Source organism: Rhinichthys klamathensis, unplaced genomic scaffold (genome assembly GCF_029890125.1).
Source record: "Rhinichthys klamathensis goyatoka isolate OS25496 unplaced genomic scaffold, OSU_Roscu_1.1 h1tg000422l_1, whole genome shotgun sequence".
NCBI lineage: Eukaryota > Metazoa > Chordata > Actinopteri > Cypriniformes > Leuciscidae > Rhinichthys > Rhinichthys klamathensis.
This window is the reverse complement of record NW_026606920.1, coordinates 2,337,584-2,359,157: the sequence shown is the minus strand read 5'-3', so window position 1 is coordinate 2,359,157 and position 21,574 is coordinate 2,337,584. Positions and strand designations below refer to the sequence as shown.

General features: G+C 35.4%; 4 protein-coding genes across 4 annotated transcripts; 2 read left to right on the top strand and 2 right to left on the bottom strand.

Moving 5' to 3' along the window:
* The first annotated feature begins 233 nt into the window (after positions 1-233).
* On the top strand, positions 234-4,116 carry agxtb (alanine--glyoxylate and serine--pyruvate aminotransferase b). Its single transcript, XM_056235560.1, has 11 exons — positions 234-533; positions 1,189-1,381; positions 1,467-1,531; positions 1,667-1,767; positions 2,100-2,170; positions 2,282-2,366; positions 2,479-2,577; positions 2,667-2,736; positions 3,338-3,433; positions 3,526-3,654; positions 3,742-4,116. Exons 1-11 carry the CDS (start codon positions 276-278, stop codon positions 3,847-3,849), a joined length of 1,275 nt encoding a protein of 424 aa, XP_056091535.1. The 5' UTR covers positions 234-275; the 3' UTR covers positions 3,850-4,116.
* Positions 3,881-13,017, bottom strand: zgc:161973 (uncharacterized protein LOC556635 homolog). Its single transcript, XM_056235510.1, has 10 exons — positions 12,948-13,017; positions 11,591-11,738; positions 10,017-10,121; positions 9,725-9,958; positions 7,328-7,513; positions 7,118-7,244; positions 5,921-6,003; positions 5,687-5,820; positions 5,007-5,128; positions 3,881-4,741 (listed from the first exon to the last, which is right to left on the bottom strand). Exons 1-10 carry the CDS (start codon positions 13,015-13,017, stop codon positions 4,475-4,477), a joined length of 1,476 nt encoding a protein of 491 aa, XP_056091485.1. The 3' UTR covers positions 3,881-4,474.
* Positions 13,018-13,784: 767 nt separating this feature from the next.
* On the top strand, positions 13,785-15,467 carry thap4 (THAP domain containing 4). The gene is made up of 5 exons (XM_056235572.1): positions 13,785-13,939; positions 14,181-14,334; positions 14,421-14,530; positions 14,645-14,748; positions 14,909-15,467. Exons 1-5 carry the CDS (start codon positions 13,915-13,917, stop codon positions 15,023-15,025), a joined length of 510 nt encoding a protein of 169 aa, XP_056091547.1. The 5' UTR covers positions 13,785-13,914; the 3' UTR covers positions 15,026-15,467.
* An 815-nt stretch (positions 15,468-16,282) lies between these two features.
* Positions 16,283-20,408, bottom strand: bokb (BCL2 family apoptosis regulator BOK b). Its single transcript, XM_056235571.1, has 4 exons — positions 19,901-20,408; positions 19,345-19,473; positions 17,657-17,820; positions 16,283-16,962 (listed from the first exon to the last, which is right to left on the bottom strand). The coding sequence occupies exons 1-4, from the start codon at positions 20,133-20,135 to the stop codon at positions 16,843-16,845; spliced, it is 648 nt and encodes a 215-aa protein (XP_056091546.1). The 5' UTR covers positions 20,136-20,408; the 3' UTR covers positions 16,283-16,842.
* Positions 20,409-21,574: the final 1,166 nt, after the last annotated feature.

The following is a 21,574-nucleotide window of genomic DNA, read 5'->3' as shown; positions in this document are numbered from 1 at the left end:
AAAAACAAAAAAAAAACACATCCTTATATAATAATACAGGACAGCTTCTCGATCATTGTGCTACTACCACCCTGTTCTATTTTGTTATGCTGTTCAGAGCATCACTCTTATCTACCTCTGAACCGTTGTACCTTGTTTGGAAGATGAAGGGCGGGGGGTTGTGTGCCAAAAAACATGACGCATGTTGCTCTGTGTTCCAGGGGTCAGAGACCCGTTTGTTTAAAATGGACGAACTCAAAGTTTTGTCCTTTTAACGAACTGCAGAGAGAAGAAACATGATGCCAAGGACTGTCCTATCCAGATGCGCGCGTTTGGCGAAAAATGTGCCTTTGGAATGCGCGCGGTCCACCAAACACAGCGTCCACCGCGGGATGTCCTCCTCCGTGACTATCCCTCCACCGGCGTGCATGCTCCGGCCGCTCGAGGCTCCATTCCGGTACCTGTTTGGACCAGGACCCTCCAATGTGCCGCCTCGTGTTTTAGCGGCAGGGGGGAGACCTATAATAGGTCATATGCACTCGGAAATGTTTGAGGTAAATTTTACGCTGCGTTTTTGCACCAATGCATTTTATAACTTCGATATGGGTCGATGGCAAATAAGAAAGTCTAGGTTTAAAACGCTCGTTAATAGCCTACCATTTAGCCTAAAACTAATAATTTATGTTTAAAATTATTGCATGACTATAAAAACAACTTAAGCATTTTCAAAAACGTATTTAAAACATTATTCAAGGTAAAAAAAATATATCTTCAAAACGTCCTTTTATAAAAATAAAAAATAAATTGATGCTTAATGAAATATTGAAATATGAAATTATATTTTATTAACAAAAAATTTCAAATACTTTATTATATAAATTGTATAATATTTTAAAACAAAAAAGCAATGAAGCATTTAAGAAATAATAATTTAAAAAAAAACATGCCAAACTTGTGCGAACATTTCTTTAAGAATGCCAGCCTGTAAAAGAGACTTCTGGACACAATCTCTGGACTGCTTCACCACCTATATGTTTTACTTTTGTTTGGATTTTTCAAAACAAAACAAAAAATCTAAATAATCAAGTCATTTTAATATATTTTTAATCATTGATTCACAGATCTGAGCTACCTTTGTGGAAACTATTGAACTCTATTGAAACTATTGTTTTGAAGATTCTAACAGTCAATGCACACATTTTGTCATAGATTATGAATGATATCAAGAAAGGAATCCAGTATGCTTTTCAAACCAGTAACAACATGACTCTGGTCATGAGTGGCTCTGGCCACACGGCGATGGAATGTGCAGTGTTCAACATTGTGGAGCCTGGAGAAAGTGTTCTCGTTGCCATCAATGGAATCTGGGGAGAACGAGTTGCAGAAATCGCTGAGCGGATGGGTATGAATCTAATAATAATGTCATCCCATTGTTTGGTTCTTTATCTGTTGATGAGAGCACACTTTAAACATCTTTTTTTCCATAGGTGCAAAGGTTCACACCTTGGTAAAATCACCTGGAGGATATTTTACAAATGCAGAAATTGAACAGGTTAAAATGTTCACTTCATACATAAATTATGTTAAGCCAAGTTTCCATTGCATTTTGTTTCTAATATGGCCACTGTATGTTATATGACTAGCAAAGCAAATCACTGCTCTGTAACCAACATTTGTCATTCTACAGGCTCTGGCTAAACATAAGCCTGTTCTCTTCTTTCTCACACATGGAGAGTCATCAGTTGGTCTGGCGCACCCAATGGACGGCATTGGTGAAACGTGTCACAAGTAACAATATTCAACAATCATTTAGCTTAATGTCTGACTTCTATTGTGCTATTTTTCTAAAAACGTTAATGATTTTGTTTGAGGTCTGTTCTGAAGATTTTATGATTGGTGCCTGCTACACTGTAGAGATTCACAAATCAACTGTCAGGAGTGTAAAACAACATAAACACACATCTGGCTACTGGGTGTAAATGAGGTCTGAGGATTGTTAAAATAATGTAAAGGGAAAATAAAAGGTTAATTAAAAACACGATTAAGTAGTTTTGTGTTCTACGAAAGTTAAATATCTGTATTGTCCACTGATGTGCTCTTGCATGGTTTTGTTTATACAGACACAACTGTTTGCTCTTAGTGGATTCAGTGGCATCCTTGGGAGCTGCACCACTTTTAATGGACCAACAAAGTGAGTGGAAGACCATTTGATCACATGCATATTCTAAATCTCAATGTAAAAGCCTGTGGATTAAATTCAACCTTTTGTGTCCTACATAATGAATCCTCTTTTTCTTTGTAGATATTGATATTCTGTATACTGGATCCCAAAAAGCCTTAAATGCTCCACCCGGCACAGCACCAATTTCATTTAACGAAAGAGCATGGTGAGGAGAGACTTATGAATATATGTACGAGTATGTTTTTGCACACATAGAATCGTTCTAACAATTAGTGGAATCAACTAATGTTATTTATTTCCCCTCAAATGTGATATAGCCACAAGATGTTCAACAGGAAAACAAAGCCAGTATCCTACCTCCTTGATATGACCTACTTATCCAATTACTGGGGCAATGATGGCAAGCCAGACAGAATGTAAGTATGGTAAACAAACGGTTTCTCTTGCAAGACTCAATAGTGGATTGAGTGAAGGATTGCGTAAAACTAACTGAACTATGTTTCAGATATCATCACACAGGACCTGTGTCTGGGTTCTTTGCCCTGAGGGAAAGTCTAGCCATCCTTGCTGAAACGGTAGGGACTAGATGTATAACACCTAGCTGGACATAATAATTAAATCTTAGATGCTTGTTTTCTTAACTATGTGTTTTTGTTTAAACTATAACAGAATGGGTGCTTAGATTTATGAATTTATGATATTACATGCACTGCCATTCAAACGTTTGGGTCAGTAAGATTTCCTTTTTTTCTAATGTTCACCAAGGCTACATTTGTTGGATCGAAAATACTGTAAAAACAGAAATACTATGATATATTATTACAAATTAAAATAATTTTCAGCATCATTACTCCAGTCTTCAGTGTCACATGATACAGTTCAGCAATTATTCTAATATGCTGATTTGCTGCTCAAGAAACATTTATTATCAGTCCTTATCAGGATTATTTGAGAAATAGAAATATAAATCTTTTGTAATATTATAAATGTATTTACTGTCACTTTTGATCAGTTTAACATGTCCTTGATATAAATAAATAAAATCTTACCGACAGTAAACCTTTGAACAGAAGGGTTTATCGGTTCCACACAATATGGCAGTTAATACATTTAAAGGATCTTTAATGAGTAGTATGTGATGTCATGGGGTTAATAATTCTTAAATGCCTGCTCAAGGGTCTTGAGAACTCGTGGAGGCATCATAGAGAAGTTGCAGAGTATCTTTGGAAAGGCTTAGAAGACCTGGGCTTGAAGCTGTTCATCAAGGACAGGGTACCTTTTGTTGCTGAATTCACTTACTAATTCTGAGAATAATAATATTCCCTAAAAGAGAAAGCAGTTAAACTATATTCCCATTTCCAAAGGATTTGAGATTACCCTCAGTAACCACCATTGCCATCCCTGAGGGATATAACTGGAAGGAAATGCTGGCTTACATCCTGAAGCATCACCAAATAGAGTTTACAGGAGGTCTAGGGCCGTCTGTTGGCATGGTGAGTAAAAGGTATTCAACAAGACATAAGTGCACGACAACACATTCAACTACATACTGAATAATTACCTGCTGAACTGATTTCTAGGTAATACGGATTGGACTCATGGGATACAACTGCAACAAGGCCAATGCTGCGAAGGTTCTCGCAGCTCTGGAAGACGCTTTAAAGCAGTGTCGAAAGACCAACGCCTAAAGGCAACATGTTTACCTGTTCATTTTTGCAATTTCTTATGGTGATGCTTGTAGTGTGGATATTACACATTAATGTAAAGGAAGAGCTATTATATATGATGTTTTCATAACGGCTGGTATAATGGAGAAATGGAGAATTTTAAATTGTGCCTCCTCCTTATATCAATCAAAACCAGCTGTTTTGAACAGTGTTTCTCAATGTCACTCCATCACTTGAATGACCTTCATAAAAACATTACTGAGAAATAAATCATTCATACAAATTCAACATTTGAGTTTAGTTACACAGTAAACATGATGTTCACACCATTGTGTTATTGATTGTCTTAACTGAATTTACTCTACTTCATGAAACTATGAAAAATTGGATGCCAAAAATGAACAACTTTTACCAAATTTAAACTTCTGCTAAACAACAGTCTCTGAAACTCAACAACAACAAAAAATGTCAGACATATACATTAACAAACTGACAAAGAGGCAACATTTTCATAAACAAGAAACAAGAAATAAGCTTGAGGAAAATAAAAATATTTCAAAATCATCTTTGGATATTTACAACTCAAAGCACTGGCAGAATCATTCCAACTTTTCTAAATGGAAACCAACCAGATATTGCAACATTTTCAAGATTCTCCCCCAAAGTGCCTTTTCACTTTTGCTGCTGGGAATGCAGTAATTAACTGCACCAAAAAGCACTGCTGAAGGTCTTCCATCCACACAAAGGTCATTTTGACCTTTCCCTCCAAATCCTCGTACGTGATGACGAACTGCTCACCTGCGTATTCCAAGTCCACCACTCTGAGCTTATTGGACATCTTAACAGGAGAACCCACACACCAGAAGGGGCGCTGAGCCTCATCCAGAACTGTCAAAGTCATCATGCAGCAACGCTAGACGGGTGGAGCAAGTAAACATTAATACTTCGATAAAGAAGGAATGTTTAAGACATACATATCTAAACAAAATACATAATAATAAACAGTGCACACTTGTCTATTAAAATGCATACAGTAAGTCTTCAGCATTCACACACAGCATGATAGCTACCCATCTCTTTATAGACAATATCCAAAGAATAGCATGCCAGCACTAACCAGTCAGTACCAGGGAGAAATACAGTCTTGAGTGTAAGAATTAGGAATCAATCATAGGTACCTCAACATTTCCCTGCAATCCCTCTGCTTGCCACGGGACACTGATCTTTGCCACAGGCTTGTGCTGAGGCACATCAGCCAAATCAATGGCGATCAACTGCACATAGTCCCTTTGATCGTGCACTGTAAAGCACAAGAACAAAATTGTGCAGACACTCATATTATTCATATCATCTTATTTAAATATCAAAATCTAGATCATAATTTGTTGAAAATAAATTCGTTTAGTGAAGTTTCGAGTTGTAGCACATTAGACTACGAAAAAAGAAAGTAAAAATGGGTTTTCGTCAATATACGCCTTGCTATGGCTAAATGAGACACTCCGAAACAAAAGAAATAAATGAAAGGAAACAATGAAATTAAATGCGTGACCATAAAATGGTGTGAATTTAAAAATATTTGAAAATAATACTATTATTGAAAATCATATTTAATGATATATTATTGAAAATCATATTTAATGATACATTTTATGTTTTAGTGGTGAAACATGATTATTTATTTATTTATATAAAACACTAAAATTATATAATTTTATTTAAATATCAAAATGTTGATCAAAATATGTTGAAAATAAATTATATAATTTTATTTAAATATCAAAACGTTGATCAAAATATGTTGAAAACAACTTAGCACAGTTTTAGCACACTTTTTGAAATTAGTGAATGATATATTTACCTCTGCTGATGTAGAGTGGGGAAAAGCGCTGACACATGATTCGCTGAAGTGGATTGTGAAGCACAATGTGCAGGGTGTATCCATGTTGTCCACTGTCAGAGTCCAGAGCAGTGTCCTCCGTGGGGATGTAGGGACTATTGATGTGAACGAAGAAACTTTACATGTTAAGGGACTATACGCTATCAACTTCAGCAGAATACTAAATAACCCTAATGCCCATTAAGAGTTCAGTACCAAAATGTTGACCCAAGGAGACTTCTTTCAATCAGTTTGTGGAAGTGAAGGTTGACCATGACAAAGGCAATTCTCCAACTGCCCTACAAACACCACCAATGAACATATAGACGTGAAGTTAAATAATGTTTGCAATAAAGTTTATTTATTTTCTAAAAGAAAATCTGAATAATTCATATTAGGGATGCACCAATCAGCCAATAGATATTTTTTTTCATGTTTGATAATGGCTGATATTCAAATACACTACACTATTTTGTCTAAATGACTGATTTTAGTTTTAATGCTGCAAGTAAACATAGGCATCACAATATAAAAAGGTACAATGTGAATAATGGACATACATTTTTAGATTTTCCAGTGTTATTAAATAAGTTAAAGCTCCACAATTCTGGAAATTTTGTTTAAAATAGAGAACTCAATTCTCCCATGATATTGAATGGACAACTACACAAAATAACTTGCCATTTACTAGGTACTGACAAAATGTTGATGTCTATTTAAAAAATGTTTTTAATTCGAATCGATTATAGAAAATAAGAAAAATCCGTTTGAATGAATGATTCAATGACTCATAAAGGCTTAATACAATCTTAATCTTGCATAATTGATACAATCTTTATTTGAAGCATCAAAGTACTATCACAAACTGATTTACTCTATTTTGATCACGACTGTAGACAACAGTGTTGTATTCGAACTATAAACTTTTATCCCAGTACTTCAGTGATAATATGAATTATTGTAACACGCAAATAATGATACTGTGTGGTTGAAAATTTGTTTGTGAAGCTGTTTCATAACTAAACATGACAACGGTTTTCTCTGGGTTAGCGGAAGCGGCAACACATATTCATGTTCCGCTGTGATCGTACTTGTCAAAGGTTTAATAGACATAGCTGAATTGTAGTCCTTTAGGAATAAGATCGCGAGGGTGTTTGAATCAAGTTCACAATCTTTTAAAGATTAATTGTGCAGCTCTATTATCAGTATTTTAATAATTACCTTTAAGTGTGCTTAGATGATGGCATCTAAATGTAAAATGGGAAATGCATAAATAAATATCCAATATTAACCAATCAACCAATCTGATATTAACCGGTAAATATATATATATTTATATATATATGGTACAGAAATACAGTACTGAATTGTGCATCCCTAATATATTGAAATTATCTACATATATCAACATACCCGCCAGACTCCGACAATGATCCCATTATTAAAGCGCAGCAACTTCACAAGCTTGTCAGCACCAAGGAATGACCAGTGTACACTTTTGTTTAAACTGGTCTTGTGAATCAGAGAGCGCCACCTTGGCCTACATGTAAGAGGCATTAGTCAGATGAGGGTATGAATGTATGAGCGTATGCATGCTTCAGATTTTTCAGCTGTGTTCCTTACTTGTCTCTTGGTGGACACATTATTCCATGAAGCTGTATGCCATTAAGACTGCTCATGAACGGCCAGAAACCACAGTTCCAGTACACCGTAACCGATGAATCTTCAAAGAAAGTGTGCGTCTGCTTATAGACACTTTCATGTCCTTGCTTATTTATGAGTGTGATCTCCCACTGAATGTGTAATCTCCTGTAAAATAAACCAACCAAAGATGTAGTTCCTCGTTTTTACTATGGATGTTCCACTTACGTTTGACAGATGCTCTAAACTTTATAGATAGACTAACAATTATTTTAACCGATACTTTTTTTTTAACCTTTATTCACCCTTTTCTACTTCAATAGATTTACTCTATTTAGGTTTAAAAATGCATTTACTTTTATCTGTCTCTCATATCATAGCTAGAGCAATTTAGCATAGCAAGACATATATTTTAAATATGTTTAAATATGTTATATGAGGCATTCCAAAACAAAGGAAATAAATGGAGAGAAACAATGAAATTAAATGTCTGACCATTTAGACAAAAAGGCAAAAAAGCACCAAACTACAGCTACAAGTTTTATTTTACTATACAAAAATAAAAATAAATTGTCATACATAATTGTCAATAAGTCATACACTGACTACAACATAATCAGTTATTTATATTTCATTGGTTCTCTCTTGTTTTTGCATGTGATCATTATTTCTTTGTAAGACAGCCTGGCCAAAAATAATGTCCACATAACTTGGTATGTTTTATTTGCATTATCACAAATAAAACAAATGACTCCAAGCGCAACTATGCAATATGATTACAAAATCTTTTTTTATTATTATATATATTTAAAGCTGCAGTCTGCAGTTTTTCCTCTTTGTCGCCATCTCTGTTCGAAATCTGCAATTGCAGTTATTCGCGGAGTTATCAACTTTACGTGAGTTGTACCTCGGCACGGCACAGCGCGGATGAATCCAATGTTTTGAGGAGAGTGTGCGGCTGTCAGTCACCGTGCCGGTGTGGATTCTGGCATTCGCAATCACAGATTCTACTTTTTGGAAGTATGACCAACATAATAATTTTCACCGGAAAATGTCATCTGAACAAGTTAGTAACATCCACTTTTGTTCTGACCAACTAAGGGAAAAAAAGCATTGCAGTAAATCGCACTGATTAAATCTAACGATCGCTTATCATATCACGTCAAACCGTGCAAATTATACTTTGTTCTCAAATGTTTATGTTAACAACATCACCATTGCGTGACTACATTTAAAGCCCTTCAGATATTATCCTTGTTTTCGCATGGGCCGGTTGCAGTCTCTTTTTTCTGTAGCCACTCCGAAGTCCAAAGTCTTTCGCATTTTACACTGGGTGAATCTCCAGTTGTCACTGGTGATTGTCGTTTGAAACTTTCTGGATGCGCCATCAAATTAATAAGTTTAATTATATCAAGTGCTGTGAGAAAAGGCTATAAATCTCCACCTCCAGCATCCTCACACGCAATATAGCCTACTAGCCGAGACTCCTTTATGTGTACAGATGTGACGTAATAACGCAAAGACATGCTCGAATCTCCCGCAGAAATCCACCAGTACCAATGGAGTTAGCTTTTTTGAAATGATAAACGATCGTTAGATTTAATCAGCGCGATTTACTGCAATGCTTTTTTTCAGTTAGTTGGTCAGAAGAACAAAAGTGGATGTTACTTACTTGTTCAAATTACATTTTAGGGGTCATACTTCCAAAAAGTAGAATCTGTGATTCCAAATGCCAGTATCCACACCGGCACGGTGACTGACAGCCGCACATTCTCCTCAAAACATTGGATTCATCCATGCTGTGCCGTGCCGAGGCACAACCCACGTAAAGTTGATAATTCCGCGAATAACTGCAATTGCAGATTTTGAACAGAGATGGCGATAAAGAGGAAAAACTGCGGACTGCAGCTTTAAAATAATATTTAAAATATTTAATAATACATTTTATGTTTTCGTGGTGAAGCAATGCTTATTTATTTATTATTGTAATAAATTATATTAGCTCGATTACAAATATTCTGCATATTTGTTATATCTGTTATTGGAAACAAACATTAAACAATTTTTTTTTAAACATCAGTACTGATTGGAAAAAAATTATTTTACTCAATCTCTACTAAATTGTGAATAACAATTTGTTGTTTCATAAATGCTTTTCTTAATGTGTGTTTGTGTTATTTTTTTCCCACTTGGTTTGATATTTTGAGGCATTTATACAGTTTAGGTGTGGCTAAAGTCCTCAGTTACTTTTGGGGTCTGCTTTAGTTCTGGGTAATATTAAATATATGTTATGCAGGTTAAGAAATATGCATTTTGTGGTCTCAAAAGATTTATTGTTCTGCTCTGTTCAAAGAAAGGCAGTGAGTACTTATTTCCTACCTGAGAACATGCTCTGTTTGAGCTGGCATGCCCGTGCGCGGGTTCATGTGTCTTAGCTCTGTTTTCCACATGGTGTCCTTGTAACCAGCCATCTCCTTGAGTAGCAGCTTCTTCCAGTATCCCGCAGGTTTCTCTTCCACACTTGTGCTGCTCACGGCTTCTGTCATCACGGTTCCTCTGGGCCTCCACTTTTTCTTCTCAAGCTGAGAAGCATACAACACAGACCACAGAGCACTGGACATCTATGTTAATATATATTATTCCTTATTCGAATTCTTTATCATGAACTCACTTGCTGTTAGCCAGATCATGAAACCGCTTGTTGATAAAGCTGATATTCAACAGAGAGGAGGCATCCAGAAAAGAACAAATCTTCAGGATTATCTCAGAAGGCAACCTGGACAGACAAGGAATAGTGCAGCTTTTTGTATGATGAAAGACTGGCATGCAATAAAAACTGCAACAAAATAAAATGCAATAAAAACATGGCATGCAATAAAATACATATTAAACTTATAGGCCTGATTTCACAGACAAGGCTTAGATTAAGCCAGGAATTGGCCTTAGTTTAATTAGGACATTTGAGAGTAGTTTTTTAAATGTGCACTAGAAACAATGTCAGAGACAAATTTTAAGATATGTCAGTGCAATTTACTTTGAGTTAGGGGACCTATTATAATAAATTCACTTTTACATGGTGTTTGAACATAAATGTGTCGGCAGTGTGTGTACACAGCCACCCAATAATGGTAAAAATCCACCCACTCCTCTTTTTTGAATCCCCATAAATCATAAGCAGTGTCTCAGAACAAGCCATTTGCAGATTGTAGCTTTTGTGATGTCACAAATGCTTAGGCCTCTCCCACAACTGCTGAGTGAGCTGTACACAGTCCTCCATGTTTATCTCCTTGATAGAGCATTTAACAGCAGCATTCGAGTAAGACATTTATTTTTATTAAAGCTACTAAAGTTATTTATTTGATTTTCTGTTTTTCTTTTGTTTAATTCATTTTAACAGCATATGTTACACTGTTTGCACTTTAATACACATATCTAATATACACTTGTGATTTCTTTACTTGCTGTTTACATTCACATATTTTGTCATCAAATGTTGATGTGGACTTTGTGTGTTTTTGACATAACCTTGTGTGTATTTGACAATTTAAGTGCAATAACACGTGAAAGAGAACTAGTTTAAAAGACAACTCATGGGATGCGCCGCCTGACATCCGTGTGCTTCGGATGTGTGCGCTCAGAAAACCATAAATAAAGAAGTTTAAACTGATATGGCTTTAAAACGCATGCAGATAATAAAATTTCATGATGATCAATGTCGTGTGAGCTTGACCGTGATAGAGATGATAATTAAAACCAATTTCCAAACAGATGTTTTTGTTCGTTTTTGACAGATAGAGGCACATAGGCTCCGCCCTCTTCTGGAAAGAGGTGAGGAGCAGCAACTCATTTGCATTTTAAGCTATGAAAACAGCATGTTTTTCCTTCCACTCAAAAATGACAGACACTTTCTGGGGACACCTGAGATATTACATCTTGTAAAAAGGGGCATAAGGTCAAAGGGTCCCCTTTAAAAAAAAAAAAAACTCAAACACGCATTTTAATCTGGGACTGGGTTGTCTGTGAAACTGGGGGAATATGTATAAAATATTGATTAACTTGCCTCTCGATGTAATTTCCATGGCTGCCCCAACCGCACTGTTCAAATTCAGACAAAGTTTTACTTGGCTCTGGTTCCGTCGAGGAGGTGTTACGATCTCTCCGCCTATGCCAAATGGAAAATAAGCATTCAGTCTATAGTGAATGAGTAGCCCAAAACACAAGTTTATAAATAACTCAGCTGTCTACCTTCTTGCACCTTCAGGACGCGCAGTTTCCCCTTTCTGAGCCTCTCCGGGTGTAGTTTCTTCATCTTTCACGTGGCCTTGTCTTAAACGTCGGACAATATCACCAATACCAGTAGCCATGATGACTTCGAGGCGTTTGAACTCACTCACTCACCGATAACCCGACTGATAACTTAACACACTAGAGGGCAATATAATATATTGAAGAGATATCGCAGACAATGGTTTTTTTTCCAGTTAAAATGTAACTGATGATTTTAGAATTAAGTTAAAATTAAGATATTAAATTAAAATATGAAATGTAAGATCAAATTAAAATCAGTTTAACCCTTTCATGCATGAATTATGTTAACCTCAGGATTTTTTCCTTATGTGTTTTTATTGCTCTTAGGCCATGAAAAACAAGATTTAAAATGTTGTTTGTTTTACACATATTTTTTCAAAGAGATTTTCAAATTTCCACTTGAGTGGACATCATGCGTTTATGGTTTAAACTCAAGATATACCGTATTAAACACAGTAATAACACAGCAATATTGTGTGTATTTAACAAACCAATCAATAAAATTATATATCCTCCTGAAAGTGTTTTGTTTTTTCCATGTCATCACATTGTTTAGACTTTAGAGCATAAGAAACAAATGGTAAAAAAAAAAACATTTTTGAAAAATTATAGCCTATTTCATTAATATGTTATGCAATGTCCTCTGTAGTGGACACCAGGACTCAGTTGTTTAAAAAATAAAATGACATGAAATTATATGTATAGCAAAAACAATGGGATTTTTTTTTTCATTCACCAATCAAATTTCTATTTTATTTTTTGTATAAAGATGATTCTCAACTACAGTGCTGGTCAGAATTATTTGCCCCCTTGGTAAATATGATCAAAGATGGCTGTAAAAAATAAATCTAATGAGCAGCGCTACAAGTAACATGCATTATGTAATCATATTACTTTTTGATATAACAAGTAATTCATTACAAGTAACGTGCATTACATAATCAGTTTTTGATCTAACGAGTAAAGTAATGCATTAACGTGCATTACGTAATCAGATTACTTTTTGATGTAATGAGTAAAGTAATACAAGTCACATACATTGTGTAATCACATTACTTTTATGTCAATGCAAATTACATTCTAATAAAATATTTATTTACAGTCAAAAAAGTTACTGCAGATTAAGTATTTTCAAAAACAACAGTCACAGTAATAGTAGAATTACAGCTGAAATATAGCCATGATGCATGAGGTCCACTACAGATATGACTCATTACATTGCTCGATGTAACAACTTTTCTTTTTTTTTTTTTTTTTTTTTTTTTTTTTTTTTTTTCTTTTTTTTTTTTTTTACCTGCAAGAGTCTCCGAGGATAGAAGGAATGGGTGGATATCCGAAGCAACTTGGCATTTCTGACTGGCCATTGGCCATCTTGATTTGGAGGGGAAAAAATCCACACAACGGCTTGCCACTTAGTGACAATGTAGGCCTATAGGTCAGGATGATGCACCAGGGTCCACTGTGGAGGTTGATGTGCAACTATGCCATCAAAACCCATGCAAATGCAAGAAAAAGCTTTTTGTATAGCTGTCCACTGTGACATATGCATGAATGGTTAATGGTTTAAAATTGTGTATCTGTTATATTGGATTCTCACAGTTTGATATATTAATCTCCCTCATATGTATTAAATGACTGTGTTGCTTTGTGCTACATATATTTCCTTTCTATAAACAACACATAAACAGCTTTGTTTTCTTTTCTTTTATTTAAATATTTTCTTTTCACGAAGAAGCCTTTTAGGGCTTTGTCACCACCCCGTGTTTTAAAAGTAAAAATAAAAGTAGGCTAATAGTAAATTACAATTATTTTTAAATTAAAAGTACAAATTAAAGTAAATAAAATGTTTTTAATCTCGTTATGTGTATTTATACATTTTAGCTTGACAGCTCTGTTGGTAAGTCTTTTCATTCATTAATGCATTATTGTTTTTTTTACAATTTCAGATATTTGCAGACGAGCCTGTATCAAACTGTATTACTTTTATATAATATGTAAATATACAAGAATTTTTGTTGTGCTATGTGAAATGCGTAGTGAGGAAATGTTTTTTCCAGTCTTCGTACTTGATTCCGTAGCTTGATTCCGCGTCATCATCAGAACGCCTAATAACTACATCTCCCAGAGTTCTTAGTGTCTAATCAGGAAGTAGATACGCACTGTGATGGCAAACAGATAGTTGTTCACCAGCCGCAGCGAGTAATACATTTAGTGTCAATTATACAGTTAAAATTTTAGTTATTTGAAATTATTCAAGCGGAATGTCATGCCCATTTAATCACTCTGGTAGGACAACATGACGATTACATTTAAATGAATAGACGCCTGATTTTTGTCTTATTTCTAATGGCTTATTATTTCCGAGCTGTCGTCTGTAGATCAAACATCAAATTTGTTATCATTAAAATGAATCAAGCATTAAATAAACTGCAGGTGCATCAGAATGTGAACGTGTCCGTGAACATAATTTTATATCACGGATAAGCGCTCCTCGATCTGATTTAACCCACAGCCTGTGTTTCCGCAGCGGAGCTGAACCCCGCAGTGCTGCCGCTGGACTGGCTCCTGGGAACCTGGCAGTCCGATGAGCCAGGAGAGGGCTCCTTCCCCTCCATCGCACCTTTTCGTTACACAGAGACTCTTCATTTCTCACATGTGGGACAGCCCGTGGTCAATTTCATGTAAGTAACCAAATAAACCAGAGGTATTGTTATTGCAACTCACAATGCAGTGCAGACATTCAGAAAGTTGTGAACTTTTTCCTCAGGTTTAATGCATTCCATGCTGAGAGCAAAAGGCCTCTTCACAGGGAGTGTGGATTCATCAGGCTTCAGCCGGGCACCAACAGGGTGGCTTTCATCATTGCCCAGAACTCAGGTGTCTGATTCATAAAAACATTTATCAGATAGGTTCATCTATGGGCCTACATATATATTACGGCATATCTTTTCTTTTTCTTTTTTAATTTGCATCTGTTTAAACCTCTTTCAGGTCTTGTGGAGATTGAGGAGGGGGAACTCACTGGACAGCAGCTGACTCTACACAGTGCTGCCCTGGCTAGAACATCTTTTGCCAAGCAGCCTCATGTTCAACAGGTCTCACGAATCAAACTGATTGACTTGTGCCTTGTTAGATCAATGAAACAATAAACTCGAATGTAGCAATATTTTTATACAGAAAATGTGGCATGAATTGTGCTGAACTAGTGTATTTAATCAAACAAATGTTCGACTAAGAATTTTGATTTTTAATCAGATCTCCAGGCACATCCAGTTGAAGCCGGATGGAAGGCTGGAACAGACCGTCTCTATGGCACTGGAAGGACAGCCTCTGACGCAGCATTTGCACATCACTTACCGCAGGACTGATTAACTATCTGTCACATGGGAGGAAGATGTATTTCTGAAAAGCACTTGGAAGTAATGTACTCATCTGACCTAAAATATTGATGGTTTATATATAGCAACCTGCAGGTGATGGCAATATATTTGTGACTAAGAATGTAATCTAAAGTAATAGATGTGATCCGACCTGTCTTACCAACAAAAAAAGCTTTGCAAATATTGTTACAATAAATAAAGGGGTATAATGTAAAGCAATCACAGTGAAAGTATAAAAATCAATCCCTTTACAAATTTAAATTGTTTAGAGGGAGCTCATGGGAAAGTCTGTCTCTGAAGAAAATGCTGTTCGTTATCACGTCTATTTCCGTAAGATTAAGTTTACAAATTGAATAATAATCAAAATATGTCACATCACATACATTTTCTCTCCAGTAAAACTTAACACTAAACGTCTTCTTTCATATGTTTAATGGTAATTCATGGAGATGCATTAATTCACTTATAGAGTCAATAAAGCTCTTTACCTTTTGATGAATTGTCATGGCATTTCTACTAATCATGAACAAATGGAGAATAATTTAAAGAATTCAGTTAATAGAGATTGCACTCACAATGATAAGGTCAATAAAAACATCCACTCTGTAATATCGTTCAAATGTTTGGGGTTGTTAATTTTTTTGAAAGAAAGTAATATTATCATTCAGCAGGGATGCATTTATTTAATCAAAAGTGACAGTAAAGACATGTATAACGTTACAAAATATGATCAAATTAATTCAAATAAATGCTGTTCCGTTTAACTTTATTTTCATGAAAAAATCCTGAAAAAAAAAACTATCACAGTTTCCACAAAAATATTAAGGTGCACAATTGTTTTCATCATTGATAATAACAATAATAAATGTTTCTTTAGCACAAAATCAGCATTTCAGAATGATTTCTGAAGGATCATGTGACACTGAAGACTGGAGTAATGATGCTGAAAATTCAGCTTTGCCATCACAGGAATAAATTACATTTAAAATTTTAATAAAATAGAAAAGTTATTTTATATTTAAATAATAATATAACTGTTTTACTGTATTTTTGATCAAATAAATGCAGCCTTTGTGAGCATGAGAATTCTTTCAAAAACAAATCAACCAATCCGATTTCACCAATCAAGTGAAATTAAAATTGTATTTTGTGACTTTATTAGTTTTTGGGCACACAATTATTTTCCAGGTTTTCCATGCTGGAACCAACTCTGTGTAAAAACTTTGAGTTTCTCTCTCAGTGCCTTTATTTAAATATGTATACAGATGGTGACAACAGTGTTACACACACCACCACACAAACTGTATAAACCGAAAGTGCAAAGTGTCACTCCAAACAACATCTTAAGCAGTTTTGTCAAAATAAAAAAAAATCTGAACATTGTCAAACATTTAAAATGTTTCACTCATGCCAAAGTTATAGAGTATAAAATCTCAGTAGAATGAATTCATCATGCAATGCATCTTCAGCACGAAAGGAGCTCCTTTACCTGCAGAGCTTATTTCAGGGTCATTTTAAACAAAGGAAGACAGACATTATGTACCTCCACCAATGAATATAGCAGTAACATCCCCTCTACACAATATCAGCTCATAGTATTTCTTTCACTCTATGTTTAGTATTTTAAGGAAAAGAAATAATAAAAAGTAAAAGATGATTAAGGTGCAGTTAAACCTGGGTGACGTGCTATAACCTTTGTGAGGGGCCGTTTGCTCCCCAGGGCTTCACAAACAGTACAATGGTCCATTCAAATAGTTCTGGGATGGAAAGATTCAGTTCTCAGTCAACAGGATGACTTCCTGCAGAAGGCTACTTCGTCAGGTAGATGTACATGGTCTTTATGAATTCCCTCCATGTTAACACAGCTGTTGATAACCAATGGGCATGAGCTCTAGAGTCTATGTTCACCACACATTTTGAAATGTCCCCCTGGAATGAAAGATGAAAAGAAAGCATTATCATTTGATACGCCATTACATACACTATACCATTCAAAAGTTTAGGGTCAGTAAGATTGTTTTAATGTTTTTTAAATAATTCCCTAATGTTCATCAAGGCTGCCTTTATTTGATCAAAAATACAGTAAAACAGTAACATTATTAAAATATCTTTTCTATTTTATTACATTTTAAAAATGTAATTTATTCCTGTGATGGTAAAGCTGAATTTTCAGCATCATTACTCCAGTCTTCATGATCCTTCAGAAATCATTCTAATATGCTGATTTGCTGCTCAAGAAACATTTCTCATTATTATCAATGTTGAACACAGGTGTGCCGTTTACTATTTTTGTGGAAACCATGATACATTTATTTCAGGAATCTTTGATGAATAGAACAGCATTTATTTAAAACAGAAATCTTTTGTGACATTATTCTTGCTGAATAACTGAATACATTTTTTTAATTAGGGTTACTTACCCCAAACTTTTGAACAGTAGTGTGTAGTATGCTATGCTCTGAAATGCGAGTATGAAATTGCAGTAGCACAAATAACATAATTAGATGCGCTTTTAACAGAATGGCCACAGGTGGGTAGCAATACTTCATTTCCTCATATGGCCTCTAGAGGTCAGGATCAATCTTAGTTTATGCAGAAGGCAGTACAGAGAATGAACACTTACCCATCCTCCCCTCTTTTTGAGCCATGGGACCAGGCTCCTACGTGCAAATTCTCCCAGACTGTCCACAATGGTGTGCACCATGACTGGATGGCCCTGTCGCACACAGTCCACCGCCAGCCCAGCAGCTACAGCGTAGATGGCCACAACTTTGCCCCATGTGATCCCTTGAAAGTAAAAGCAATTCTGTGAGCAGAACTAGAGGGCTACTGAGCTATGAGCATCTCAAACTCTCTCTTGCTTTCGCATTAATCATACTAGCGTTTTAGAAATGAAATTCCTAAATAATATTTTAAAAAGTTTATAATGAGAAATTCAGTAAAGAATCAGCAAATCCTAGCTTTGCTCATATCTAATGCAAATTAAATGTCAATGTATCGCATAAGAAATCAAACCTTTTTTTCTCCACAAAATATTCATATTTCTTTATGCTCTTTCAATCAAAAGTGTCTTCAGAGGACATTTAAATTGGACATTGGCAACCTCCAATTACTGTCTACAACTTACAACAAAGACTTTCCACCAGGAAAAACATTTGAACTATAAAACAGTGCCAGATCTAAGACAGCATCTAACAGTTTAGATTAGTTTCCTTGAAAATCTATTCAACAACATAGAGGCACAGCTCCGCTGTGCTGATGATGTAACAGGAAGGCTAAAACCATTAAGTCTCAGCATTAACTCACTGTCGTGCTTCACTAATGATGAGCCAAGAGTCAGGGACTATGCCAGTTGTTTACATTACATCTTCAGCATTCATTTAAGATAATTCCTCACAGATCTATCCCTTACTATAGAAGATAGGTTGTGGGAAGGTTGTCAGGCAGAGTAGAATGATGTTGCCATGGTTTTGGGCTCAATCACTAACCACCATGTACATCGAGAAGAAGCAGAACCAAGATAAAATATGTGACCAAATATGTACAAAGAGAAGAATGTGGGTATGTCCTTTTTAGGGTTTTTTCCATGTTCCGAAAAAAGACCACTGAAGAACTTGTCATTAAACCACAAGAGATGGTAATGATCAAAGTGGCCCTCTCAAACACACTACTGAAATCCAATAATAGGTTAAAGTCAATCGCTGTTCCAGTAAAGACAATTTTACTGTAACTTAATAAAAACAAACATATTGAAATTAATGTCCTGAACTCTTTTTTTAAAGCTCAAATTCTGCTCAGGCTAACATCGCTTAATTTACATTTGGAACGAATCCCACAATCTCCAAATTCCCTCCATTTATAGTAAAGATGCCCTCATGTGCAGTGCTGCAGTTTATTTTTTTGTTCCCAAAACAGCCTCAATTGTCAATTATGTACAGAATATAATAATAGTAATGTATTAATAATAATAACAAAAATATAATAATAAAATAAATAAAAATAATAAAATACTTTAAAGTCAAAGTTTTTATGGAACATTGCAATATTCATTATAAATGATTTAGCCTACTCATGGCATCATAATATGATGCCCTCGTAAACTTTAATCAAAATAACTTCACCTTCAACTTGAAACATCTCTTCTGACATGTTTCTTGGCACAATTCTGGATGGACAATATTTCATGCCGACTTTAAAAGCACGAAATATTTGAAAAAACAAAACAAAAATACTTTAATGCAGTGCCTGCGAGGTCATGCCCACAAACACTGCCTATGAAACACCTGTTATATTGTCTTCAAGCTCACTTACCCATGGCTAGGATCTCTGTTGCTACAGAGAGAAATGCATCTGAAACCACAGCCTCGACTGCTACACAGATGTTCAGCTGCTTTGCGATATTACGATACACATATGGCCGCATACACTCCAGTTCATCACCTGTAAAACAAAGCAAAACCTGTAAAATGTCTTAAATATACACAATGAGAGGGACATGTGTTGTCATAATTTATTGATCATATCATTTTTTTACAGTGCAGCCTTGATACAGTCTTGTTATAAATCACAGTATAAAATTAAAACATTAAAGACAAATTAATCCCATACCCCAAATAAAATAAACTATAAAGAAAACTACAGAAAGAAAGAAAGAAAGAAAGAAAGAAAGAAAGAAAGAAAGAAAGAAAGAAAGAAAGAAAGAAAGAAAGAAAGAAAGAAAGAAAGAAAGAAAGAAAGAAAGAAAGAAAGAAAGAAAGAAAGAAAGAAAGAAATTTCACAGATTGCTATGTCAGAGATGATAAATAACGTTACTGAAATATCACACCTGTTACGAACATCAATTCACACTCACTCCTGGTTCTCTTACCCAGTTTTAGAAGCACCACAGATACATCTATAAGAGCACCGTGTGGCTCCGGCAGATCTGGCTCAACTTTTGACCAGCTGAATCCTTCCCTTATGATTCTGGAGTGAATGAAGGCTCTACAAAGTTCCATAGACTGAAAGACGAGCTCTTTTTCCGTGTGAGTCCGATCAAACACCTTCATCTCCGCGGCGAACACGGTCACGGTGGATCGCTCGAACACGCTCATGTCCCGCATGTTTGTTTGGCACGAGCTGTGTTCACTGGACAGGTAGCCTACATAAACACTCCACAGACTCCACGAACAATACGGAGCGCATTCCTACGACGAAAGTTTAGTCAAATGAAATATGAAACAGGTTCGCCGAAACGTCAAGAGCCAATCAGGAAAAACAAATTACAACCCAAACTAAATTCCCTTGGTAACAAATTGATCAATCGACCAACTTTCGCTCCGCTTACCGATTTTATCATTTCTCATCTCCAATGTCTCTTCCATGTTTCGCACGACAACCTAATGTTGAAATAGACTTTTAGTTATATAATATTTCCATCGTTCTGTCCGAGGTTGCTGTTCGCTTGTTCCCACTTGGAAGCGATTTTGCTCTCTACCTGGAACGCTTAGGTAACCACTAATCAACCAAGTGAACGGCTTAGTCCGAATATAAATGGCATCCTGGCACGGCTCACAATGCTTTTAGTCCATGGAACTATATAAATTAATATCAACTCCTTCAAATGCTAGGTCACTTATCAAATCATACAACAATATGCAACATTAATATTAATTTGTTAAAAATCACACTCGTATTAAAAGAGGAGACTTTTATCAAACAGACCCAGGCGTGAAGGCTTCTCATATTATTTCATATAATGATTCTTCCCTAAGGATCAGTGGGAAGTTCATTCATGCTTTTCTCTAGTGGTGACCATGTAGGCTAAGTTATTATCTGTCTATGTTTAGCGAGCTAATCCTCTCACTACAAACCAACACAACAGTTTAAAGTCCTGATCGTGAATAGACCTCAGTGTGTGTGTGTGTGTGTGCACATCTTTATCTGATAGTCATATTTCACATAATGGTGACAGTGGTATTCCCAGAAGACAGTTGAAAATGTATGACAGTTCAATTGCAAGTCAAGTTTACAGAGATGTCACTCTCATTCCTTGCATCCATAATGTTTTAAATTGGCTCATTCACTGCATGCCATACTATAACTAAAATAATGTAATCTGATACATTACAAATAAAGTACTTGTGTGGATTCAGTTTATGTTCGAACAGCAACATTACACGCTAATTAGTTAAAAAAAAGTGAAATCATAATCAACCACCCCTTTAAGCCAGGGCTATCTATTTAGTGTATTTAAGTGGTAGGGATGGTTAAAGTCACCATGAAATCAAAATTGACAATACTTATTTTCAGAGGTGGACAAAGTACACAACTTCCTTACTTAAGTGAAAGTACAGATACTACTGGTCAAATATTACTCTGTTACAAGTAAAAGTTGTAAAGACCTATTTTTACTTAAGTAAAAGTACAGAATACTCATTTTTAAAAGTACTTGAGTATCAAAAGTAAATGTCAATACTTGTTTTATTATTGTTGCATGTTGTATGTAATATTTACAGTACCTTATGCCTCTGAAGCAACCTAGTGAATACACCTATACCAG